This window comes from Batrachochytrium dendrobatidis (assembly GCF_000203795.2).
Source record: "Batrachochytrium dendrobatidis JAM81 unplaced genomic scaffold BATDEscaffold_6, whole genome shotgun sequence".
Taxonomy (NCBI): domain Eukaryota; kingdom Fungi; phylum Chytridiomycota; class Chytridiomycetes; order Rhizophydiales; genus Batrachochytrium; species Batrachochytrium dendrobatidis.
Window position 1 is genome coordinate 190127 of NW_006281104.1, and position 26962 is coordinate 217088.

At 38.8% G+C, this 26962-nt stretch overlaps 10 protein-coding genes across 10 annotated transcripts; 3 read left to right on the forward strand and 7 right to left on the reverse strand.

The window, feature by feature from the left end:
• Nucleotides 1-766: 766 nt before the first annotated feature.
• Nucleotides 767-1807, reverse strand: BATDEDRAFT_88839 (uncharacterized protein; the record flags this gene model as incomplete). Its single annotated transcript, XM_006679185.1, has 1 exon — nucleotides 767-1807. The coding sequence occupies one exon, from the start codon at nucleotides 1805-1807 to the stop codon at nucleotides 767-769; it is 1041 nt and encodes a 346-aa protein (XP_006679248.1).
• Nucleotides 1808-4928: 3121 nt separating this feature from the next.
• Nucleotides 4929-5861, reverse strand: BATDEDRAFT_88838 (uncharacterized protein; the record flags this gene model as incomplete). Its single annotated transcript, XM_006679186.1, has 1 exon — nucleotides 4929-5861. The coding sequence occupies one exon, from the start codon at nucleotides 5859-5861 to the stop codon at nucleotides 4929-4931; it is 933 nt and encodes a 310-aa protein (XP_006679249.1).
• A 2089-nt stretch (nucleotides 5862-7950) lies between these two features.
• BATDEDRAFT_88837 (uncharacterized protein) lies at nucleotides 7951-10008 on the reverse strand (the record flags this gene model as incomplete). Its single annotated transcript, XM_006679187.1, has 1 exon — nucleotides 7951-10008. The coding sequence occupies one exon, from the start codon at nucleotides 10006-10008 to the stop codon at nucleotides 7951-7953; it is 2058 nt and encodes a 685-aa protein (XP_006679250.1).
• Nucleotides 10009-10130: 122 nt separating this feature from the next.
• On the reverse strand, nucleotides 10131-11150 carry BATDEDRAFT_88836 (uncharacterized protein; the record flags this gene model as incomplete). The annotated part of the gene is made up of 6 exons (XM_006679188.1): nucleotides 10131-10161; nucleotides 10292-10458; nucleotides 10551-10718; nucleotides 10854-10916; nucleotides 10981-11049; nucleotides 11142-11150. The coding sequence occupies 6 exons, from the start codon at nucleotides 11148-11150 to the stop codon at nucleotides 10131-10133; spliced, it is 507 nt and encodes a 168-aa protein (XP_006679251.1).
• Nucleotides 11151-12393: 1243 nt separating this feature from the next.
• Nucleotides 12394-15233, reverse strand: BATDEDRAFT_35058 (uncharacterized protein). The gene is made up of 3 exons (XM_006679030.1): nucleotides 14277-15233; nucleotides 12938-14181; nucleotides 12394-12868 (listed from the first exon to the last, which is right to left on the reverse strand). The coding sequence occupies exons 1-3, from the start codon at nucleotides 14840-14842 to the stop codon at nucleotides 12624-12626; spliced, it is 2055 nt and encodes a 684-aa protein (XP_006679093.1). The 5' UTR covers nucleotides 14843-15233; the 3' UTR covers nucleotides 12394-12623.
• Nucleotides 15234-15343: 110 nt separating this feature from the next.
• On the forward strand, nucleotides 15344-16039 carry BATDEDRAFT_88879 (uncharacterized protein; the record flags this gene model as incomplete). Its single annotated transcript, XM_006679101.1, has 1 exon — nucleotides 15344-16039. One exon carries the CDS (start codon nucleotides 15344-15346, stop codon nucleotides 16037-16039), a length of 696 nt encoding a protein of 231 aa, XP_006679164.1.
• A 346-nt stretch (nucleotides 16040-16385) lies between these two features.
• On the forward strand, nucleotides 16386-16884 carry BATDEDRAFT_24829 (uncharacterized protein; the record flags this gene model as incomplete). The annotated part of the gene is made up of 2 exons (XM_006678872.1): nucleotides 16386-16389; nucleotides 16472-16884. 2 exons carry the CDS (start codon nucleotides 16386-16388, stop codon nucleotides 16882-16884), a joined length of 417 nt encoding a protein of 138 aa, XP_006678935.1.
• A 107-nt stretch (nucleotides 16885-16991) lies between these two features.
• Nucleotides 16992-18601, reverse strand: BATDEDRAFT_24830 (uncharacterized protein; the record flags this gene model as incomplete). The annotated part of the gene is made up of 6 exons (XM_006678873.1): nucleotides 16992-17053; nucleotides 17126-17323; nucleotides 17450-17597; nucleotides 17716-18210; nucleotides 18321-18440; nucleotides 18590-18601. The coding sequence occupies 6 exons, from the start codon at nucleotides 18599-18601 to the stop codon at nucleotides 16992-16994; spliced, it is 1035 nt and encodes a 344-aa protein (XP_006678936.1).
• A 1719-nt stretch (nucleotides 18602-20320) lies between these two features.
• Nucleotides 20321-23306, forward strand: BATDEDRAFT_88507 (uncharacterized protein; the record flags this gene model as incomplete). Its single annotated transcript, XM_006679102.1, has 1 exon — nucleotides 20321-23306. One exon carries the CDS (start codon nucleotides 20321-20323, stop codon nucleotides 22934-22936), a length of 2616 nt encoding a protein of 871 aa, XP_006679165.1. The 3' UTR covers nucleotides 22937-23306.
• A 635-nt stretch (nucleotides 23307-23941) lies between these two features.
• On the reverse strand, nucleotides 23942-26563 carry BATDEDRAFT_88835 (uncharacterized protein; the record flags this gene model as incomplete). The annotated part of the gene is made up of 5 exons (XM_006679189.1): nucleotides 23942-24762; nucleotides 24824-24967; nucleotides 25095-25371; nucleotides 25490-25837; nucleotides 25958-26563. 5 exons carry the CDS (start codon nucleotides 26561-26563, stop codon nucleotides 23942-23944), a joined length of 2196 nt encoding a protein of 731 aa, XP_006679252.1.
• Between the last annotated feature and the right edge of the window lie 399 nt (nucleotides 26564-26962).

A 26962-nucleotide genomic window follows, 5' to 3' on the forward strand; every position in this document is an offset into this window, starting at 1 on the left:
TCTTGCAGTGATTGACTGTTGGTTTGGAATAAACAATGCTGAATATTGGTTGTAGTTTTGTACTGGACATTGACGGTTGATTCAATATACATTATGAATTATTATAAACAGTGTCAGTGATATGATGCTCACAAACTATGATTTGAACTGGAATAGTCCTGAATCAGCGTTTGTTGTTTCTGTTGTATTTTGAATCACGGATACGATCGCAATCTAGTTCAACTACAATCATGACACATGCCAGTAATGCAACTGTTGTTTGCATGCCAATCACCACCAACAATACCATTGAATTGTCAATCAGTCCATGACACTGGCTATTTATTACACATCAACACTGTTATTTAGTGGTCCATTTACATCAATACGACACTACCAATACCACACTACATATATTACATTGCAAACTGACACAACACTGATTGACCAATATCAAACCAGTTGATGGCACAATCTACATCCGACTTTAAACAAGTGTATTGCTCCGTTTGTTGTAAAATACACGACATGGTCAGTTGGTGATATCATGCAACTGACAAGTGATAGTTACATGTACAATCAGCACTGGTTGTTATCAAGTCATTAATGTATATGGAACAAGCCATGCCAATGTATCAATCAACAATCCAGTAACTGTTGATGTAATACCCAACACAGTATACACAAACATGCAGTATTCAACCAATGATATGATTGTTGATCCATTCACAATACTCGACAAATACCAATACATCAGAAAGCTTAAATTTATTCAAAACCAAATTCATCAATCCGAATTTGAATCTGAACTTGGTTCTTCAAATTTCAAACCATGCTTTCTCATAAACCTTTTCAATTGTTGTCTGATAACGTTTACTTTTTTGTTTGCCGTTACATACTCTTGTTTCAATCGTATTTCAGTGTCTGAATCGTATTTTAACCCAGATATCTTTCTGCCTATTTTTAAAGCTGACCATTCTTTTAATCCAAGAGACTCATGATCACAATATTCTTTGAGCTTTTTTTTTGCTACTTTTTTGAATATCTCAAGTCTTTTTTTTAAATCATCCAAGGTTATCTGATATTTTCGGCTTAATCCAGTCGCTTGATTTGTAGCAGCATTTGAAGACTTGTCTATTGGTTGTTGCTGGTTTTGGCTAGAAGTGCTTGGACTGATTTCGTCGATTGGCCGTTTTCGACCTCGTTTGGAAGTGTTTGGACTGGGCTCATCAATCGGCTGTTGCTGATCTTTGTTGGAAATATTTAAATCAGTTACATCCATTAGGTGTTGCTGAGTTTGGTCGGAAATATCTAAACTGGGTTCATTAACTGGTTGTTCCCAGTCTTTGTCAAAAGCACCTGGACCGACTTGATTAGTTGGGTCAAAAACTTGGTTGGAAGTGCTTGGATCAAGCTCATCTATTAATTGTTGTTGGTCTTGGTTGGAATTTTTTGAATTGACTGCATCGATTATTTCTTGCCAATCTTCAGGAGTGCTTAAACTGATTTCATTCATTAGAAATTTCCAATATTCCTCAGAAGTATTTAAATCGGGTTGGTACATTGGATGTTGCTGGTCTTGGCTGGAAGTACTTGGATCAATCGGATCAAATATGTTTCGCCAGTCTTCGTCGAAAATGCTTGAATTAACTGCATCCATTATACTTTGCCAGTCGTCAGAAGTTCCTGAACTAGGTTCATTAGTTGGACCAGACACTTGACTGAAAGTGCTTGATGCTTGGAGTGAACGATCGTTATCAGCCGGTATCAATATTGCATTAACGGTTGCTGCCGCAGTCAGTACGAATAAAATATCAACCAATCTCATTAAGCCGATGAATAGTTTAAACAATTAATACAAAAGTAGAGTGTTGAAACTGATGTCGATTATGAAATTGAACATACTCGATTGTATTTGTATGTTTTGTATAGCAAACCAACCCTTTTAGTTTAACCAACGACACAGGGCTATTTGATTGCTTGTAGTGAGCAACCATCAAACTAGACAGTATGCTGCTCCCTAATCATAATGCCATATTGATCGATTTGATGATCATGTTGATTGAACTATGCTTTTACGACCCTTTGATCAGGTATGTTGAAAAGCACACCCTTTAAGGATGTCGTGTAGCCTTGTAAACGCTCTTTTTTACAACCGTATTCATCCTGCAATGACTGTATTCTGCATTGCAATACACAATGGTTACATATTCGGTTGGTTGTTACTACACATTGACTACTTGTTTGATATACAACAATCGGATTATAATGTTGAATCTACACTTTGTGCACTTTTAGTAATCATACATTGTACAATCACCAAGTTTGAACCCATATTCATGTATCGTGTTTGACTGTCAATGTTGTCAATACAACTCTGTACACATTTGTTGTTCATCACCATCCAACTCAATCTCACCATTTCAACCAATCTTGGTCAATGTTGATGATTTACACGCTAATTCATTATCCAATCTTGTCTGACATTATTATTGGCTTTAATCACGTTTGGTTTGTACAACTGCCATGAGTTGTACTACCATTATCATCGTGTATTTGAACACCAAATATTCCAATACATCAATAATGCCACAGTGTAAACAGTAATACAGTTGATCAGTATTGTGACAAGACTTTTCATTCAAGTTTGTATTTGGAAATACTCGATACTGAGCAAATGATCGATTATGTTGTACAAACGGGTTATTGGCAGTGAATGAGTAATCAACCAGACTGTTTACAATGGAATCAGACTAAATACACACAATACTACCAATCTATGCAAGAAACATGTATCAACCAAAATAACAGACGTTTCTAAAACCAACCCGTGATAAAGGACGGATTGGGTTGTCATATATGGCTGCATATCTACCAAACAGATCCAGACCGTACCATTATGCATGATATCATCCTGTTGTGGTTCAGTTATATCCGCAACATTGTGTCTAATACACATCCAACCCTCAACGCGCCAGAATAAAATTGAAACCACTTGTCAATAGATTCATGGCGCTGTACTAGCGTATATGCTTGGTCTGATGGTGACTAGTTGTATGCCAAACATGAGAGCATCTAGCAACCAACCCTAGATGTTGTGCACATTTGGTGAATACAAGTACAGTTGGATATAACGGATAGCAACAATCGACATGACAGTGGACACTATTGGACATGTACACTGCAATGTGACTGTCAGCAACCATCACCATCAGTGTGTATCATGTGTTTAAAAAGTACTCGCATGCATTGGATTCAACACCACGTTTGTGATTTGTATTGTATTGTATTGGTGGTGTTGTTTTGCATATATCGGTATATTGTGTGATGATTTGAATGGCATGATCATCCATTGTGGTTCATATACACGATGACAATCTGACCTGTTGACACGGCCAGTTTGTTGAACGACCTGCCAATCTCCAATTTGATTATAGTACAACGTCACTCATTCAGTGTAGCAGTGACAGATTGCCGAGTTTGATGTTGATCATGTTGTGACACAATCAGCAGTGTTTGATGTATACAGTCTACATTAACCTAAAATGACCATGGAGTCATACCAATGGAAAAGTCATGGTTTTGAAATACTGAAATAACAGGCTGTTTGATGCTGTTGTGTCTGAATGATCCAAAACATGACTAATCGAACAATCAGTCAAGTATTTGGTATACAGTGACAGTATATGCTGTAGTAATGGATTGTATATGTGATGATAGCTATCCATGATCAGGGTGACAATCTGACACCATCCGATCACTGGATGCATGACCGCAGTTGAAAATGTTAATGCAGCATACTACCGAGGTCGATTATACACTAACAGCGATGCTTGTATATTAGGTTTCATTACAGGGTGTTTCTGGGTTTGCTCACCCTACACGGCGTACTTTTGTTTTCTGTGATCATTCATTTGAGAATTGCTGATTGCCGACTGTCACCCTTGAAGCTGCCGTCATTATAAAACGGCAGTCATATATCAGATTCAAAGCTTTCCATTACACTACTCGATACAATGTTGATTACTCTAGAATGCATTCTACTTGCGTTACAAGCGGTTGCTGCAGTTCGACTTGAATTAGAATCACCAATTGAAAGTGCAAAACGATCAAACAATAGGCTATCAAAACGATCACCCGTTGAATTGGGTGGTAGTATTGATCAATGCTGATGTATCATGCCATGCCATGCATTGTAATGTGTGTGATATGTTCAAGCCGTGCATGTATTGGATTAGTCCAGTGTGTATTATAGTTGTTTGATACACGATGATCACGCATACTATTGCATTGGTAATACATGGCATGAATTGAATACACATTCCAAGTGTGTCAATCATGGCATGGATTGTTTGAATCCATCACTGTATATCTGGATGATCATGTCGATACTAAATGTGCGATATCAACTGTTTAATATGGTATACTGTTGCAAATATCATGACTATCACATTCCATTAGCATGTCTGATCATATTGCACCAATCGACCAGTATACGATCACTGCATACATCAACATGTGATACTTGACACACGACAAAGTTGGCACTGCGACTGATGCGTGTGATCAGTCAGGCTATTGATGCAACCATTTTGACACCACAATCAACGAGTAAAACGAGTCAAACCAGTCAAATTGGTCGGATCTGATATCAACACACATGGCTATTATTGGTACTGGTATTGCATGTGCCAATACGACATGACAAACAACATCATATCAACACAATACACACATGCATGTCAGCATCATCAATGTGTACAACTATGCAATATACAATCAACTGTATTGTATTGTATTGGAAATACAAGTGTCAATGTACAATATGATATCATGCCAACCAAGATTGTGTAATAATCAGATATAATGCATACACATCCAATGTAAAATGTCAAATGGTAGTTGTATTGTATTTTATTCAAACAAAAATATAACATACTCGGTTAGAATCAGTTCAGATTAGTATTCGGATCAATCAATGGTTTGCGATCACCACTTTTGTCTTGATTCCAGCCTAATTCAAATCCACCTTTAATTTCGCGATAAACTTTCTGTAAACGAGAAGATTTGGAAGCCTTTTGTGTGCTGGATGATGCTGCCTGTGTATTGGATGATGTTTGAGTGGGTTGGACTATAGGCGTTTCGCTTGATGAGTGCATAGTACCAGAATTTTCTGAAACTTTCATTTCATCATCATATAAGAAGGCCGAATTATCATAGCCTTGGGGTGCTTGTTGTGATGAACTATGAGCTCCGCTAGTAGAGTCTTGCTGGGATCCTAACTGTTGGCTTGGTGAGTAATTGCCAAATGTTTTGACGAGTTCCATAAACTGGTGACTTGCTGTCAAACGTTCCATGTAATAGTCGAATGGATAATGCAGATTTCCCCCAAATATGTACTTTACGAGTTGTACTTTGATTTTACCTAATTTGAAAGTAAGACTAGCACAACCAAATTCCAGCTGCTTCTTTATAAGTTCATCAAGATTTTTTTGTTCTTGTTCAAGTTTATCTTCAAGTTTTTGGAGTTTTTCGCTGTACTTTGAACCATTCTCGCTAATCTGAGATTTACGTGGCAACTTTTTAATTTTTTTATGTAGCCGTTTTACCAATTTTTCTTGAACATGCATTTCAGATTGTGTCAAGCCATACGTTTCCTTTGCATCGTCACGACTTTTCTTCGTCTGTGTGTACTCTTTGATCAACTTCATACCCTCCTCTGGAAGTTGACTAAGATCAGTTGAAGGTGTAGTTTGTGCACTGGGAATGACGATTGAAGTGCTAGCTCCGGCACTTGCAGTTGCACTGGGATTGACTGGGATGGCTGTAGTAACAGAGCAAACAGCCAATATCGATGACAATACAACAATTGATAGTTTCATTATACTGGTTTGATCGAGCAAGTTGTAATGGCTGTTATTTGACACGTCGGCTTTGGATCGTATTTATATCCATTATTGGACGGATAATATTAAAAGCACATTCCTTGGATGACCGTCCTAAGGGATTGGCTTTATTATCAGGGCTAATGACAGCTTGTTGCTATTAATGTCAAAGTTTAAAGGGATATATATTTATATAACCGCAATATTGGTTGGACCACTGCATGGTTATGCATTCGAATATCATATGGCTGATTGTGTAGTTTCTCACCCTTATCCACCCTAAAAAGGGTTGGTGTGCCAACACATGAATAAATATATACATGTTTAAACAAGACTATATGCAACTGAATGTCAGCTCAGTTGTTGGATGGTCATCAATATGTGTTGTGGTTGACATGATTCAACATGTCGTGGTTTGGTGATACTTTCCATTCAACTCGACACGATCAATCATCACTACACATTGTCCAGTAATTCAATCAATCAACTGAATCAATACAATGCAATTCATGTTGCAACCACAATATCACATTGATGATCAATGACTTGCAACTGTTGTGTTGACATTTCATGTTGGGTATTACTATATCAACATTGATTGTCACTATATAGTTGTATCAACCACACATCATGATCATATGTCATGGTTGACTCGTATTCTGGATTGATGCACTCATTCCACTCCACTCCATTGTATTCTATTCCATCACTCGAACACAAACATCGTATGACTTGTTGATTGATAATACCCATATTGATCGAATACACACTACATGACACATGTCAGATTAGCGTATACATTCCACTATATAGCACATCATGTTGCTGATACCACGCATTGTGATTCAACAGTCAATCTGTATTCGAATTCAACTACAATTGATCGTGTCAATCATAATATACACGACCAATTGTAGTCGAGTTGATCCGACTGAATAGAGTCCGAGTCATCATGTTCATATCAAACTATTGTAAGCCATTACAAGTCTATTGCACAACTCCACTCGTGTTGATTACAACATGCTATTCAGAAATGTATTATATTGTCCTGTAATGACTGTGCATGGTTGTACATGGTTGTTTGAAACCAGTAACTCCGTTGATTGATATTCACAATATGATCCAGTAATCGTCCAGATTGTGTGTTGTATTTGGTGTGTTGGGCGATGATATCAACCTGTAGTCAAGGTTTGACTATCTGAACATGTCGGTAACTTTTTACCAACTGTGTGCAACTCGATGTCCAATATCGAGTCATGTCATTGGTCAATTGATTGGTTCAATTCATCAGTGGGTTTGCTGGATCCATGTGGTGTGCAGCACTTTCAAGAGTATGTTGAATCTGTTGCAGTATTAGAACTTTGTAAACGGATCAACATACTAACCTGACCATGATTGTGGTGGTTATTGCAGTCGAGTCGTAAAGCTTATTCTGGCAATCATTGATGGTTTGGACAATTATTTGAATAATCGTTTGGATGTCAGGTTATGGTATCCTGATTGACAACTCGACTCGGATACAACTTTGATTTGGACAATTACTGATCAATGGATTGGTCAATGGACTAGCAATCAATCAACACATTGACAGATTTGTCATCACAAATGGAAACAACGACAATCCAGTTGTAATCCATATTGAGCCTTGAATTCAAACAGTCGTGAATCAAATCATTAATAAACTACAAAAACAGTCCAATATGCCAACTCGCATTTATCCACAACTCGATATGTGATGTTCAAATGTCTAATATTCAGACTGTGCTGATTGCAATTGTTGTTGTAATTGTGGTTGTGTGTAAATATCAATCCAATACTCGATTCAATACTTGATTCAACTTGAGCATGTACAGTTTTGTAGTAATCCATTTGATCACATTGACAGAATCAAGCAGTGATCTGATTCAACAACACCGAATGATGCATCCATATCACTTGTATCAATCAATTGTACACAATCAGTCAATATAATCAACAGTCACTGTCATGATTGACATGATTGATTCAATTCATTCAATTCATTCGATCCATTTAATTGCATAGATCCAACTGGCATTGCAACTCATTGTTGTAAAATTACAATCCATCACCAACGATCAAGATTATACACCCGCTCATATATGTCTTTGTTGTATGCCGCTGTGATTTGAATTCGGTCGCTTGTCAATTCATCTCGATAGTGTTTGGCTTCAGTTGGTGATTGAACACCTTGAATATACTGCGTGATATCATTCCACAGTTCAGGCGGTACGTGTGCCTTGTCAAGACTCGAGTTGTACCATTGTGGTTGTTGTGGAGCCACATGCGCAGTCGAAACAATCCGACAAGATGGATTTACTACAAAAAATGTCAGAATCTTGCAATGTCCTGGTTGAGTTGGATCTGCAAGTTCAAATGATTGTTCTTTGTGTTGGTATCGATTGGGATAAACTGCACATCGACCATTTGATACTTCAAGCGATCCTATATACTGATTCTGTAGCGATTTTCGATTAATAATGCCGTACACATCTTTCCAATACATATTAGATGCCGCTCCATATCCAAAACGATCAACAGCCACGCGGTAATCGAGTTTGGGTGTGGTGATATTTTCCACGTCGTAGTAATACAGTCCAACTGCAACAATCGATTCGTTAATTGGACATTCATTGTGCCAGTTTCCCTCGTCGTATTTAGGTTTGGATGGTGTCAGTTGAATGTTGGTGAGTTTGACAATGACTTGTAGATTACGACCACGCAGTGACACTGGCTTTGCTAATTCATAACTGGATTCAAAATGTTCCGGAAGTGTTGGTACATACACGGGACGAATGACTTGAGTATCCAGTTCCATATCATCATGGTCTGACTCTGACTCCACATCATCATAATTTGATCGGTTTGGTGGTTTATATCCCTGTATGTCATTGTGAATATCAATATACTTGAACATTGGATCCATCGTTCTGAACAGACTTTCAAACATTGGGACAAAACATTTGAATATTTTGGCAATACATTTGTACATGTCTCGATGCCATATCGGATTCAGATTGTTGATGTATGAGTTGATGGTCACACTGCCATCCTGTTCGACACGGAATTCACTCGGAAGACATTGGAACTTGCATGATATAAACTTGGGACTGCTGTCAATGATGGGCGTATCTGAAACAAGTCGAGTCGATAGCAATATATCGCATGGTACCATTGTGGTGTATTTGAGTCGTATACTCAGTGGTGCAATCATCGTTTGTCCATATACAACACTGTACATTGATGCATCAATCAGATTGTGCACCATTTGACCAGTGTTGTGATTTGATCCATGTTCAATATCCGATACATTTGTCATCAATCGCGTGTATACATTGTCAGGTATGCCATTGTCCAGTATATACGTCAGTTCAACAGGTCCTGGGACAATCGTGCCAAATCCATCACTGCCACTACAAACAAGCTGTTTGACAAAAACACCGAGTTGTTCCAATGCAAGATTAAATGTTGATGGTGATATATTCTGACCGAGTGAGTCAGCCCTCCATTGCTCCACAATATGCTGGTTTGTGATATCGATCCACCACATGGGTTTGCAAAGTATAGATTGCAGATACCGGACATACCGCATTTGAGCAAGTGTGCGTGCATTTCCATGTTTATATCCGGCCATTCCAGACTTCATATCAATTTCGGCATTGTCCTTGTATAGCTGAATACTTGAACTAGCAACGTGAACCCGATGCTGGAAACACGTTTCAATGATCTGGCCAGCAACCCTTTTGTTTGTGTGATTAGTAGTATTCGATTTTACAATAAACATTAGATTTTCAAACATCTCGCCTTGATCCAACTCGGTACGTATTGAACTGTCGGAATGATTGTCGGCAAAATCAACAAGTGTTTTGAGTAGGTTTACAATACTAGTGTTACTACCATAATCATACAGATTTACATCTCTACGTGAATAAATAGTGATGAGCTGCTTTACAATTCCATATTCTTGAAACACCTTGATCATCTCGGCCTTGTTTGTAGATTTCTCAATCATGTCGTTGACATATTCAAACAGATACAAAGAGTCACGTATACCAGCATCACACACTGACATCGTCAATTGCTCAAAAATCAACGACCGTACAAGCGATACAGGAAATTCGTGCATTTTGGATGCAACTCTTCCAGCTACTTCGATTATGCGTGCTCTTAGTCCAGAGTTGTCGCTGTATCTGGTACACAAGTCGTTCAGTGTTTGAATCAAATCCAGCCTTATCAACTCGGCTGAAACTATTTCACAATCTTTATAGTCGCAAAAACTCTGAATAGTATAAATACTTTGACTAATCACTTCTTGGTCGACACTCCTGTATTCATGTCATGTCAATCCAACCATGTCAAATTTACCAATTGTGATGACTGGACACACATTCATGCATAACATCACATACCTGAGCATATTGACTACTGCTGGAATGATGCCACATTCAGCTGCTTTTACTGGGTCATGACGATAGATATTACAAAATATGGTTTGAAGATTTTTGATAAACCCAACAGCAACTAGACCATTGGATGACTCCAGTCGTGAAACAAGTCTTGATACCACGATGCCAAACTAATGATATTGTTCAATGTCAAGTATACAATCAACATGACATGACAAGACACTGTCCAAACTGATCCAATATTGTATCATTGTAAACATACATTTTCATCGTCAATGCTATGGCAAACGGCCGAGAACAGGTCAATCGACAATCTGAGCATTTCTTGATCGGACTCATGAACAATAATCTCAGCCATTGGCTTGATGTCAAGTTTACACTCTTCCCTCCAGCGTCCATAATCGAGCAACTCTGTGCATGATTTCATCGCCTATATGCATATTGATACCAGATGAGTTGGATTTCAATCATTTGATCAATATCAATCATGACTTGCCATCATTTTGACTTGACGGCTTGGTGATTGCATGCATTGTGCAAGTTGGTTGCTTAGTCGATGAGATACTTTAAAATCATCATCATAGTATACCATACTCAAAAACACTGCAGTAAACTTCATTACTTCGATCTACACAACACATGTTGGTTATTTTAGTCATGAACAATCCATTATTGTTACAATATATGAATACCTGTAAACTGGGTCGATTATACTCCAAATACTCGGCTGCGATATCTTCCAGTCCAATACTCTGTAAGCGCTGCATTACATATGTAGATACTGACATTCCAAACCAACACAAAGTCAGCAACAGTTTGAACTCATCAATAATACAACTGCTATTAAACTTACCGTAATCATATTTTTTCAACCTCTGTATCAATACAAGCAGTCTGTCCCATATTTGTTCAGCCTTGTATAGTTGATCATCCGTTGTTAACAGTTTCAGATCTTCCAGGTGTTGAATCAACTTTCTGATGCCATCAACACAATCCATGTTTGATAAAATTAGTAAAGTTGAATTTTGATGACAATTTCATTCATGCAAATGTCCAACAATTGCCAAGAATTGTTCATGTTTGGATTGTTGTCAAACACACAAACGAGTTGTTCCATTTTAGTATTGTTTTGATCAGTTTGTTGTAACAAAATTGGATTGTTATCAAACATGCATTTAGAAATACTGTAAATTAATATTCTGAATGTGATTGTTGTGGATTTGGTTCAATAAACAAGTTAGTTTACTACAACACATGGTAATGGATTACTAAACATCATCATAAATCAGATGGAATCAAATGTGATGAGATGAAATGAGATGACAATCGCATTACAAACAGTGTGTTGTGATTAAACCATCGAGTATTTCCAAATACAAACTTGAATGAAAAGTCTTGCCACAATACTGATCAACTGTATTACTGTTTACACTGTGGTATTATTGATGTATTGGAATATTTGGTGATCAGATACACAATGATAATGGTAGTGCAACTCATGGCAGTTGTACAAATCAAACGTGATTAAAACCAATAATAATGTCAGACAAGATTGGATAATGAATTAGCGTGTAAATCATCAACATTGACCAAGATTGATTGAAATGGTGAGATTGGGTTGGATGGTGATGAACAACAAATGAGTGTACAGAGTTGTATTGACAATATTGACAGTCAAACACAATACATGAATGTGGGTTCAAACTTGGTAATTGTACAATGTATGATTACTAAAAGTGCACAAAGTGTAGATTCAACATTATGATCCGATTGTTGTATATCAAACAAGTAGTCAATGTGTAATATCAACCAAACAAACATGTAATCATTTCATAATATGAAAACACAATACATTTTACGCGAATACAAATGCAAATCAAAAACAATTCATATTCAATAAAACAGATGGTGTCTGAAAAGGTCTAAACCAGCTGTTACTTGATATAGTATTGTGATATGCAGAAATGCACAGACGAGAACTTGTGAGAATTGTAATAAACACGCAATCCTAATATCAGTATTGATTGGTTTAAAGTTTATTTACAAAGAAATGTACACAAGCACTGACATACACTGTTACATAACCAGTAAAAACAGATGCATGTATAATAAAATAAAATTCGATTTCATTCACTAAATTTCCTAATAGATGGTTTTACCAAAAGAAAAGCAAGCCAAGGAAGCACGGTATGGACTTGTAAAATATAATATGCTTTCCAAAAGAGTGACAAAATGAGGTTCAGTACGAATCATTACCGTGCAAAACAGTTCCATTTGACTCGAAAAAAGAAGCACTCAAACAATAGCTAGCTAACGGCTATTTTCAAAACAATCTTTAAGAAGGTCGGATAAGTCGAATAGCTTGATACACCATCACTTCCTTAATCTTTCCCTTGAACAAATGATAGCCAAATGGATTGCATTCAATTCTGTCTTTTACGCACTCGTATGTTCTCTCGGATATCAATACTTGATCCTTCTGTGCCAAGTCGCACATGCGCGAAGATGTGTTGACTGTGTCGCCAATACAGGTATATTCTAAACGCTGAGATGATCCAATAAATCCCGCTAGTAACTCGCCTATTGTAGAGTCAAAACATGGTCAGATAGCTAGTATTAGATGAATTAAATGGCATGATTAAAGCTCACCTGTGTTGACACCGACACCAATAGAGATGGAGTCTTTGCCAGAGCGCATCCGTTCAGTATTCATGTCGCGAATAGCCTCTTGAAATTCCAATGCAGCAACTACTGATCGATATTCGGCATCTTTATCCTCCACAAGAGTACCAAACACAGCCATGAGAGCATCGCCAACGTATTTGTCAACAATGCCACCTCGCCTAAACACGATTTTAACCAGCCGTTCAAAGTAATCATTAAGTAGGTTGACCACCTCTGCAGGAGTACTTTTTTCAGATAAATTAGTGAAGCCACGAATATCTGCGAATATGACGGTGCCGACTGTTTCCCGACCTCCTTTACGAATAATTTCTGGATGCTCCTTCATTTTTTCAACGACATGTGGGGGTAAAAAACGAGACAGTTGCTCAGTGATTCGAGCCTTTTTTGCAACTTCCTTGATCAAGTTCATATTTTCAATCACCATTGCAGTTTGATTGCTGATGGCTTTGACCAGGGACAGATCTTTGCTAGAAAATGAGCTGATGCGATCACGAGAATCCAAATGCAATATGCCATGGACAATATTGTGTGCAACAAGAGGAACACAAATGACGGATCGAATTTGGCCTGTCATGATTGATGCAGCTTTCCCTAGCATGGGATCCTCGCATGCATCAGACGAAATCAAGCACTTGTGAGAGGTATATACTTTTTGTAAGATGGTGGAAGAAAGCAAAATCTCTCTATTTTCGTTTGCCTTTCCCTCGCGAAGTTTGACGTAATGCTGAGAAAGCACTGCAGTGTTTTGATCGACCAGTAGCACAACACCACGATCGATAGGAATGACATCGAATATAAGCTCCATAGATTTAGCCAGAAGCTTGCCAATATCGTCAGTGACGGACATTTTGGAAAGCTCGTATGCAAGACGAAGCTTTTCGTAATCCTGTTTGAGTACTTCGACATCGTCGACCTCCTCGATGCGAGAGAAGCCAACATCCTCTTCGGTTTCGAGTTCAGCGCGAATTGTTACGGTTTCTTCGTACTTGAATTCAGAGGGTAAAATAGTGACAAGATCCAAGTAGTCAGCCTGTTGGTCGACAGGAGAAAGCGATGAAGTTGCCTGCTGAAGTGTATTGTGAAATTCGAGCGAGATACCACCAATCTCGACAGTTGTACCATCCTTGAGCTGAGTAGGTTTTCCAGGAACAATCAGATTACCGTTGACTCGAACGCCATTTGAAGAGTTTTTATCTCGAATGAAATATCTAGCACCATATGGCAGAATGAAAGGAACAAGATAAAAAAGCATAAGATAGCGAATTGACAAGAGTATATACATTGGAATCAAAGTAGAACAAACCCTTCAGCAGATCGAAGTACTTCAGCATGGTATTTGGATATCTTTCCGTCAGAAATAGGAATGTCATTGTCCTCTTTACGACCGATGGTGGTGATTTCCTTTGACAGCTCGAATGTCATTTTGCCGCCATAAGAAGTTTCAGTAGTGAGTCTAGCTCTAACTCCACCCTTGATCATCTTGGAAGCTCTAGGAGGAGCAGTCTGTAGCATGATTCGAGAAGCAGCAGGAGGAAGTTGGACACTGTTATTACTGCCATCGACATCATCATGGCCAGACACTTGCACATTGGCACCACCAACACCACCTTGAGCTCTGGAGAAGTATGGAGCACTACCGTCATCAGCAAGGGGGGTGTCAGGACGAGAGATCTCGGTACGAATAGAAGCAGCAGAGGAAGATCGCTGGAAAGGAGCAACAGGAGTATTAGAGGAAGATCGGTCGTTATGATCCAGCGAAGAGCCATGCAGCACAGACGAAGACGAACCGTTTGCCAAAGGACGCCTATCCAGCCCAACACCATCGCGAGCTCGTCGAGCACTGGCAGGTGAATACATGCGGTTATCCATGAATGAATGTGTGGAGCAAAAGTATATTCCAATTACAATGACAAGTATATAACAGAAGGCCAAGTGATAATCTCTGACTAAACTCAACAAAATCGAGTTGAAAACAATTCGAGTGCCGCCTTTTATCGGTTTCAAACCGATGGTTTGATTTGATATGAAAGCGGTCTGCAGTTTCAAACAGTCAGTTTGAATTGATTCTCGAATTGAATTGAATTGAATTGAATTGAATTGATTTTATTCTTCTTTACATTGACTATCAATGTTTAAAAAGTATTTAAAGGTTTATTCAACTATTCTCTTGTACGCGGTTGGATTGAATCATCTTGAAAATACTAGTAGATTTCTGATTTAAATAGCAGAATGACTACATTACATCAATGATTGATACCTTTAGAATGGTTTCATGAAATTGAAACACTGCGTTCTCATTCCTTTTGTCTTGACAACACGTGACAACAACTAAACTATTCAACTCGACAATCATCATCTACAACTATAACCATGTCTCGACAGATTATTGCATTTCCTACCATCGTCTTAAACCAAATACGTTGTATGCATGTTTCAAATAATCACTACAAAACTTTGGGACTGCCAATCGACTGCTCTCGTCGTGATATCAAACAAGCCTACCTTCGTAAAGTCATGTTGCTTCATCCTGACAGACAGTCTATTAAAAAACAAGCGACTGCCTCAACAGAAACTAAAAGTCATCCTTCAAAACATATCACCAAAGATGAGTTTCTTCGTGTAGCTCAAGCCTATCAAGTCCTTTCAAACCCCAAATCTCGTCAGCAGTACGATACAGATTCTATCCATTCCAACACCTCTCATTCATCTGAAACCCCTAAACCCACTTGGAAACCACCCAACCATCCAGAGTATAACCCATACACTCGCAGCTATCGTCGTCCTTACGGATGGACTGCCGATACCTATGGTTATGGTCACGAATACACCCATGCATCCGAGGCTGCTGTAAAAGCAAATACCACCCCAAAGTACATGTCCCACACTGCAATGAGCTTGTTGGTTGTTGTTTCCGCTTGGATCGTTGGGCTTGGCATGGTCGAGTTTAAAACTAGATTGTGGCATCGATACAGCGAAGAGTCTAGAATCGAACAACTGCGTAATAACTATTTAAACTCATTACAGCCTGTCGAATCGGATTGCAAACCAGATTCTCAACCCTTGTAGATAATAACGGCTTGTAATGGACTTTATTGATCTAGTCTTTGATTTACTATTTGTCTTTTGGAATACAACTTATACTCGGGTTGCTTTTTAACGTGTATGGCCATGTATTCCTAATATGAGTGATATCCCAAAATATATACTAAAATCAAAGTGCTTTAGATGAAGCAAATCGGATTTCAGATATAAAAATAACAGTCAAGAGTATTTCAAGTTGAATTCATTTTTAAAACTATCCAACTGTACCATGTACTATTGAGATGAAATAAGTGAGCCCAAGTATTGCAAGATGAATCAAATGTCGTGTAGAAATAACATCACAACTTAATCTCAACTTTATAATTATAACATGGGTAAGTCAATGCTTGCACTACTCGATACATCCACTTGCATTAGCCAGATTAAACATGATTTGCATCTCTTTATCCATACTAGTCTTGCATTCATCTAATAAACACACTCTTCTTCAAGAAAGCAAGGCTGAACTCACCACCACTGCAACAGATATCTTTTCCCAATGGTCTGCAATTGGAAAAGCTGTAGTTCGTAGTTCCAACTCCTCCGATGCAACTCAAAAGGCAATCAAGTCGTTTGTGGCTACAGATGATGCATTGGATCGTACTTGCAAAAACCTCGACAGATCGTTGGATGAGTTGACGTTGTTGCTGAGAGGAACAGTAGATACTCATCGGTTGTTGGAAATAGGAGTCAAGGATGTTCATCGAGGAATTCAAGGAGTTATTGGAGTAGAGTCTGCTGCCAACAGTATCAGTAGTGCCAGAGAAAGCACCGCTGGTGGAGTTTCATTACAAAATAGTGTAGCTTCCAAATCTAGCTTAATAAAATGATATAATTACTAGCAACTTTTCATCTTATTCTCTTTAAAGGGTTCAAAAAAACAATACTGTCCAGTAGACGGGCAATCATTCCACAAAACTGTTTATTATCCCGACTCTTAGTATCCTGTTCTGCGTAATACAGCAGTGAATTGAGAATCGCTTGGTGCATTGAATTCATCTATCAAATACTATGAATTTGTAGAGCACAATGTTGACAACTATATGCTGTCTCTATACATGCTACGCATACCACCAACCATGCGCGAGTTGGCATGGGAAAAGTGGGACTGAAGCAACTGCTGGGATGCACCAGGAAAAGTAGTACCCACTGACTGATTTATCTGATCCTGAGTAGTGGTACTAGATGGAAATTGGGTGCGAGGTAAGCTTGATGCAATGCCTGCAATGGCAAGTCCGCGATTGACATGAGTTACTTTTAATATTTTTCCTAAAAACAGTTTATCGAATAGCAATCCGCCATTATAGATACACAACAATTGGTAAATAGATGATCAATAGATTATTGGCAAATGCACATTCAAACAAAGCTGCAATCATTTGAAACACAATTTACCATCAGCAAGCATGTTGTTGTACCGTGAAATAGCAGTTCGACCAGCCAATTCTTCGTCATATACAATATATGCTGAAAGACAAGTGTTATCACCAGGAGTGTTTATCCATTCCACTTGTCGAATAGATCCCAATGACTCAAAGGCAAGCTGGTATGAATAAATGAGTTTAGATCCACTAGTTAGTAACATGTCACAATTCACTGTTTTAAAAGTATGCAAACAGTGCCAAAAACATGCACATCAATACCAACTATATCCTTCATACTTTGAGATCTGCGATAGAGGTGGTTGGGTGCAAATTGCAAACTTCAATGGCAAATCCAGCATGATTTCTCGAATTAACATTGGATGCCAAACAGGCTCGGGTGTCAGCAGTAGAAAGAGCAGCTGAGCGGTTTATATGCGTAGCAGATGTGGTAGCGCGAGAAATGGCTGGTGAAACAGACTCGGATGTAGTCTTGACAGCCATTTGAAAAATACGATTATTGGTAGGCACTGATGGATTAGAAAGCGGTCGTATCTTTGCAAGCTCTTCAGAAAACGCAGATGATCGCAACTGTCCATATGAAGAGTTGAACGATATTTCAATATTAGACTGTTTCCCTTGACGCTTTGGTGGGTGAGATCCAGATGCTTTTGGTGTTGTAGTTGCTGCAGATGCTTTTACTATAGTATGTGCAGAGGGTTTGGTCGGTTTTCCCGATGGTTTGGATTTTAATATACTCCTCAAGTCGCTGCTGCTCAATGAATCTCGTAGATCCTATACAATTATTACAGCAGAAACCCAATATCAATACATAAATACAAGTTGAACCTATGCATTACCCCACTAATAGCCAACAAGTAGTTGTTGACCAACATTGCACTCACCGACTTTTTGGATACTCCGCCAGTTTTGAAACCACTATGCATACCAGTCCCTGCAGATGCTTTTCCAGACTTTGGTCCCAGACGGGACTTGACAGACTTGGTTTTGTTGCTATTCATTGACTGTTGGGTTATACCATCAATCATAAGACGAGTGTCAATATAGGCAAACACTGGGCTGAGTTTGGATAAAAAACAGATACTATCAATATGGCCATAAACAAGTAATGTAGTATGACATTATTTATGTCAAGCTAACAGAATGCACATACCATGGCAAGCATTCCGATTATTTCGGTCGACAGATGAAAGGGAAAGTCAGAATCTGTTGTGCACTCGACACAAGTTTGCAAATATAAAAATAAATTCTTTTAGTGAATTATGTCAAATCTGATGTAAAAGTTCATGACATTTCTGCATGAAAGTCTCATAAACTGACTAGTAGTTATGAATGACAAGTCTGGCCATTCCATCCATCGCTCTCTTTATTCCATCAACATGTTTTTATACTGCATCACGTGGTGGAATGGTTTGTGTGTTGGCTCGACTTTCATCGTTTTACAGTTGAATAAAACCGCAGAAATATTCATTTATATTTCATACAATCTCACCATATTTTGCAAGTATTCTAATAGCATCAAGCAGGCTGCATTGCAAAAACAAGAGTTTTTGGTTAGTGTAGATTATATAGCGAAATACCGAAACTCTTGTTCCAGAACAAGATTAACACCAAGCTCTGCAAATAGCCGCCAATAGATTAAATGAACGCTGTCCTATACTCAATCGAGTAAAGCGGCAGATCGTGTCACACAAGTCGTATTGTCGCCACGGTACACGAACCACAATAGACACTTTTACCATTCAAATCAGCAGACAATATACTGGTATATGCAAAATAGCATCACCAAACCCGACTACACATGAAAGTTGGTTGGATGAATTTTATGCAAGTACTTTTCGAAACACTGATGGTGATGACGGCTGACAATCCCATTTCATCCTCATACCCTCTATCACAAGCTGTAAAGCCTTGTATCTGTCATGACTAGGATAGCGACAATCAGTACTGTTTAAATAGCAAAGGTGATTCTACAAAACTCCAAATGTGCATACTAGATCAAAATGCATTACTGGAATAAACGCTGTATTTTATTGCAAATTCTCTAAAACCACGGGTGAGTTTTAGTCGGCCTCCAATTGCTTCAACTGTTGGCACTTTGTAGCAGCATTTACTAGTAGATGCTAAAGTTGTTGAAAAGCCTACTTTGAATACATTTGATAAAACTCAACAAGTGTATCTACAATGAATCCCAAGTCTCTGCAGCTGGCACTTTATTGCCAACACAACAATGCCAATTGAGCCCTGCATCAGAAACTAACTTGATGCGACTATATGGCATGCAATTGACCCGTAAACATGCAAGGTCGTCACGAGTCCAATTTATCCTGTCAAGACAAATTTGTCATTGCAAACAAACCCCAGACTGAATATACGACAGTAGTAGTAAATCATTAACGGGTTGCTAGTGGTAACAAGGATCAAACATGGGTCCAGAAAGGGGCTGCCACTAACCCATGCTAAATTCGTATCGACTTTTTTCGCAAATGAAAATTCCATTAGCAATGTATCAGCAAATTTTATTTTTGGGTTGAAATACATATGGAAATATAGGTGTGGGTTGACGAATGGCTACAAGCAGTCAAACTGGACAACCCTGACTAGCTTTATCCCATCCAAAACTTTTTGTTGAACCGCGCCTGACACTTTATCAAACTGTTTATGCACGAAATTGGTCTACTCTAGATTCAATCTTTGGTTCTAGTCTTGTTGATCGGTGGTTTACTAAAGTAATTTCATCTGCTGACTGTTTTTCATCAGTATATATCTTGTATTTCAATTTCTTTTCCAGCTTGTCCCTTTGGATCTTTTCTCTATTTTAGACAATCGCTACATCTACTTTTGCTGGTACGAGCCATTACTCAAACCGTAGTCATTGTTAAATATGCTCAATCCCTTGGCAGATTTATCGTTTCAAGACTCGAATATCAGTAGTTCTGCCTCTTTTACTCCTACCACGATTGGGTCCACAGTCGATCATGATGGTGCACATCAAACTGCATTTGCTGCAGCAGAGGACAGTCTGAATCGCTTAATGCACCATCCTCTCAATGTAAACCTAACCTTATCACCATCAAAAATTTATGGACAGCAAGATATTGATAGTAAGCATATCGCTGACCATCAAAGTCCATATATCAAACTTGAAGACTTTATTCACAATCAGCAACAGTGCAAAAATTCATCCATGGATTATAGCACCTGCTCGCAATTAAACGATGCTGAGCAGTTTTGTTCGTCTAACACTGCCGTACACCAGCAGTTTGCCCAGCCACTCTCAGAGCAACAATTTATTCCTTATATTGCATCCGTTGAATTACCATCTGCCGACACCACCGCACTCGCGGATGGCTGCCATCAGCTGGTCCATAGCCAGGCAATACTAACTTCTATAAACCTGAATGGACATGCTGGTATAGATCATAATGGCCACTTGCAGGCACATAGTCCAGACATAACTATGCTTACATCCCCAACTACCGGAATCACCCATCTATCACATGCGGCTGGCCTATCGGGTGGTATCCATAATGGTATTGCTACTGTTTCTGTAATGGGTCAAGGTATTGGGGCATTCTCTGACAGCCCACATCCCAATCTTTTAGCTGATACCGGAAATGCCAACTGCATGCTCATGGTAGATCCTATTTCACCGGTGCATGCGGGAATGACTTCCGAAACCATGACTCAGATGTTGCCTGCTATTGTGGTAACCACAGGTTCCGTTCCTTTTCAGCAAAAGATGATGACTCAAGCCAGATTTGGACTCAAATCGTCCATGCCGCATACCCACCATAAGCTGCATCTTCAGCCTATTCAAACTTCATTTCTTTCCCTAAGCGATCAACAGCAGCAACAGTTTTCTCCTATATCACCTCGCTCAACCCATGTATCTCCACTTTCCGCCCAATACTCTGCCATTTCAGATGTGCCCTACGATCGTGCTATGCAATTCATGTATGGCGGACCTGCCGAGTCTCCAATCGCTCCCGTGCAGATGACGTGGGATATGAGTAGTTCGCTTTTCCCATCCTATTCAAACATGAATAGTTCTGTAGTTGGTACCCAACGAGACTTTGGAAACCTTCGTACAACTCCGACACCGTCAATTACCTCCACCAAAATGATGTTTCCTCAGCGTACCCTGCTTCTACCGCAACCGTTGCAACAGATTCAGACTGGAATCGGTCACAATCCACTGTCATTTCAGCAGTCAGATGAGCAAGGCCTTCTTGCTCGTGCCAGGTTTCCCGAACTCTATCAACACATTCCCTTTCAGCACTACGACTCATTCAATCACCAACGCAGCTTCTCCATGCCGCATACTGTAGCTGCCTCGGATTTGCTTATGGATCCAAACTCGTTTACCTTTCCTTCTGGTAGTCACGAATCGCAATCGCATATTGCACCATTCTTTCAGCAGCTACCACTACTTCCTCAGCAGTCAAACCAATCTCAGCATAGTTCGCTTTCAATGACTTCATCTGAAGATACTTTAGATCATCGGTTATATCACACACCATGGCTACTGAATCCTCAACATGTGCCTCCAATCACCGTTGATCCTAATTATATTGGCACCAATCACTCTAATTACTTGGCAAGCGCGACATTACCATCCTCGGTATCATCTTTTTCTGCTCCTGCATTTATCGAAGCCTCTCTTTTTCCTGCTGATTCGTGCTCATATGTGGACAGTACGAGTGCTCAAACTCCTGTATTGACTCCGCCTGATGTGTGGAGCGGTCCCTCGCACCTCAGTAGTACTCGACTCTCACCTCCTGTTAAAAAGTATACTCGTTCTGCTGGGAAGCGATTGCCTCGCATTAGAACCATGTCTGCCAAGCGAGCTACAAAGCTATTGTCACCGCTTTGCTCTGTTTCCCCCGTCTCCAAAATTAGTCGAACTCATTCATCACCGCCTTTGCCCCAAAAGGAAACCATATCAGCATCTCGTCCAGAATCAATCTTTTCAGATTCAGACTCGGATTCGTGTTTCAATGTCGATAATGATCCCATTTCAGTTGCTACTGCTGCTGCTGCTCAATTGCAAATCAAATCAACTGCCTCACTCGAGCGTCCAGCTACCAAGTCCAAAAAATTTACATATAGCGAAATGACTCCTTGTGCCAATATTCTTTGTCAAGAGACGTTTAAAAGCCAGCACCTTTTACAAGCACATGTTCGACGATTTCATGCGGAAGACAGACCTTATGTATGTAGCATTTGTTCAACAAGTTTTCATCGTAAGCATGATCTTTCACGACATGCTCGTTCCATCCACGGTAAAGGAAAGCAGTTTCATTGCGAACCTTGTCAAAGGAGTTATGCCAGATCCGATGCACTCAAGCGGCATATTCTATCTGCTGCACATCGCAATTTTCTTCGTAGCATATCAACTGGTGATGGCGCGTCAGAAGATGCAATCCATAGAATTTCCTCCAATGTCGGAGTTGGTATCAAAAACAAAAATGCCTACAGCAAACACTCGGAGAGTTGATATTGAACTGGAACTCGCCCACTGTTTGTCATGATCACTATTATTTACACTGTCTGGCTTTATCAAGGTCATACAAACAAGTGTTTTAAAATCAGTTTCTTATCATTTAAAGTCATATCTTGCTTTACTTTCATTCAGCTGCTTACCAGACCATGCTATTTTATTTGATTCTCTTTACATTCCTACCCATCACAGTGAAACTTTGATCCATCACAAACTCGTCCAAGCTCATTTGTATTGCAGCATACGCATTTTTCTGACTTTATGTAATCAAATCATTCTTTATATCCTGATTAACTGCTCAATCCTTTACACTTTTAACTAAACTTTATACACGATGTTGATATTAAATTTTTGATTGCCTCCTTTTAAAATTGGTTGTATTTTCTGATGAGCTGTATAGTTTTGAAACACTCGATTTTTGTCGGATCAACTCTTTTTGTTGGGTGTATCACTCGTATGCTTGATTATGCAATACAGAAACCTAAAATAAGTTTGGTACAATATGTTTTTATTCAAATACTATTTGATGTTTATACTTTATGTTCATTTGTTTAACCGGGCTTTCAATGGAACATCAAAGTCGAAATACATGATAAACAGTTAATTTCATGTTTGATTGGTGCCAATCTTACTGGACAATATTGTTTTATAAACTCATTAATTCACTGGTTTTCTCCATGTTCATTCTTGTATAAAAATACATTCCACATCTTTTCAACCTTCAAAACAAGCATTTAAACTAAACACCAAGTGACTGAATGGAAACAACTGTTGCATTCCTGAGATGTTCTCTTGGGCTAGATCGCAAAACTATGTGATGTTAGAATACAACAGAGTTTCAATAAAAGAAATAATCAATTTCCAACAACAACGAATATGTAACCATTATTTATTCCAAAGCAATTATTACAAGATCAATACAGAAAAGTATCATTTTACGTGAATACAGCTCCGAGTCAGCAAAAACATGTCTTTATTGCTTTTGGTGATATAATCACGGTTTTAAAACATAGCAGATCCACATTTTCCTCGCATTACAAATATTTTTCGAAGATGATCGTCATAGGTTTTGATTTTTGGACGTACATGATTTAAAGGAGAATCCAATGGTTCATTCAAATCAGCAAAGGCTTGATCATTTGGTTGAGCCGCGTCATCATAATGTTGAGTATTCACACTATTAGAATGATGGTTATCAGCCAGTCTATTTTCATGATTATCATTCACATCAACTTCTCCAGCAGCAAGTGACATGCCATGACCGATATGTGCATAGTCTGCACCACTTTTATGTGTTTCGGATTTTAAATCTGCTGGTAAACCAAACTTGGTGTTTTTTCTGGGCTCTTGTGGGATGATTTGCGGAGGAGGAGTGGGAGGCAATATGGATTGATAATCAGTAGATTGTTTTATGCGACAAACTGCATCGGCAGAAAATATCCGGGCTTGCCCACGCAAATGGTTATGGTTGATGACATACACTGGTACACGTCTACACTTTTCAATACTATCATAATACTCTGTGCGTGTGTTTTCTGTCAAGGAGTCGTTGGCCGAACCAATGAATTGGATCTCTCCTACTGCCGGCTTGGGTATGGGTTTTATTCCAGGTGCAAAAGCTGGTTCATGATGGGGTTTAGACAATACTGCTTCGCCTGTTTTTGAACAAAATAGCTCCAGCGCAAGACCGTTTAGTCTGTCCTTGAATTTAGCAACCATACCTACTCCAGTCATCTTATGTCTAACATTGCTCCATTTAAGCTGGTCTTTGGTCTCATACTTTAACTTGTGAATCACAGCATCAAGATTGGGAACCTCGAACCCTAAATATAATTCAAAAGTTGGCACACTACGTGCTTTCAAAGATTCAAAGTTGAAGCTTACCAATTCCAATCAATTGTGATTTTTTTGGGTCAAACTGAGTTATTGCCAAACCAGTGTCTGAATTGCTAACTTCGGTCAAACAGAGTGTGCACGCAGATGTTCGTAGACCATTTCCAAGCCAATAAAACACCGTGTTGCTGAGACCTAAAAGTCAGTATTGGCATGGTGAGCTTGACAGTCTGCACACATATGTAAGAATGGAGTCCAGTCGAGGCTACTATATGAATTGCATGATATTTTCAAGCACCAAATAAACCTATTTGTAACTTACCCACTACAAATTCATCCATATCAACCAATCGAAATCCTTGTGCCTTGGATATGGCTTGACGAACAGTGCCTACTGCACCCATCTTTCTTAGATTACGCGTTTGGGATGTAGCATTATCTGAATCTAGCTCTCGACCAGTTATTTGATCTAGTCTCTCTTTTACCTCTTTTCCTACCAATGATTTTGGTGTGCGAATTTGAAAAAGAGCCTCATACATTAGCGCAGTATCGTTTGCATAAGAGGTTGGAATGGCGTAGTATCCTAGTCTGGTAAACCACTAAAACATGCATGAGTAAATATGGATTAACAACATATCTTGGTATTCTGAACCATAAACTCTAAATTGTTGTCAATTTACAATGCATTGTCTTGACAATCTAGAAAAATATATTTACCGGGTTTTTGCTGTTTCTTTCATTCAACAAAGAATCTGGCATGTCATACAATCGCACTTCAATGCCATTTGGATCTTTGAGAATACACAATTTCATGGAATCTAGCTCCGTTGGCGGTAATACAATATCATAGCCTTTGGCACTAAATCGTTTTACAAGTCGATGAATAAAATGAACGTATATCACCAAGTATTCGTAATTATGTTGCACTTTTGTTTCCATTCGAGGATGTGTAGCGCCATGATGGGCTGGTATAAAAGAATCGGTTTTAGGTTGAGTCACTGGCCTATCTGTTATGTCTGACTGAGGAATATATTTGGAATCCAATGTCGAATCTTTTCGAGTCGACTAATGGGATACAATTGCAATAAAAATAAAATTGTTTGAAAAATAGGCAATGTTATAAGTACAATACAATTGGTTGTAGAATAGATGCAACACGGTTTATCCATACAATTACCAACTCACAATATCTTCAAAAATCAGCTGTATTCTATCAGCGTGGTCAAAATCATTCTTATTATGCGACAAGGCTACGGCATCATATGAAAGGATAATCACTCGTGCACGAGAATCCACCTCATCATCGTCATTTTTATCTCTATCGTTCAGCGCAGAGTTGGAAAATGTATGTTTTATATCATTTTTTCTAAGCGCGGCAGGCTGTTTTCCAAATAACCCATTTGTTCCATTTGCAGCATGTATCTGATGAGCGACATGCATTTCCATGGCTCTTGCTTTACCAAATGTAGAGTGCTGTATAGGTTGAGGAGCTATAGGAGGAACGGGTGCCAATACACACTCTTGCTCACCATCATACTTTACACTCATTCCAAACGTAGTATAAAAGTCGATTGTCTTGTCAATATCTTTAGATTTAAACCGGAAATATCGCATGCGAAAGAGGTCACGAAGGTACTGCTGCTGAGAATGTGTCTGTTGAATGCGAGTTGGTTTGTCACTTTGATGTGGAAGCTTTGAAGACGCTCCATTATATTTAGATGGTACTGCTCCAAACGATGATGTAGATGAGATGGCTGGAAGCTTTGCTAGTGATGCACGTCCAATACTCATGGGTTCAATGATTTTGGTCAATTGGGAGTAGTTTAACTTTTACAGCTAGCGACAATGGAGATGAGTATAAAGGATAAATTGTAAACTATTACTCTCAGCGTGTATCATGTGTTTAAAGAAATGCGTAGATTTAACTCGACTATTTTCGTGTGGTCGAGTTTGGTGTTTTTTTGGCCAAGATATTCCAATTTACAGAAACTCGGCATATTCAGATATGCATACATGCTAATAGTATATACAAGACACCGAGTGATACCAATTTTGTTGATTGATATTCACTCATAACTTGATGAAAATGTGTCAAGCCATGACTTTCATGACAACACTGTACAAACTGTACGAGTTTAAAAGATTATTGGTGAATATTGTCCAATTTGATTGTTGACTGCAATTATTTTT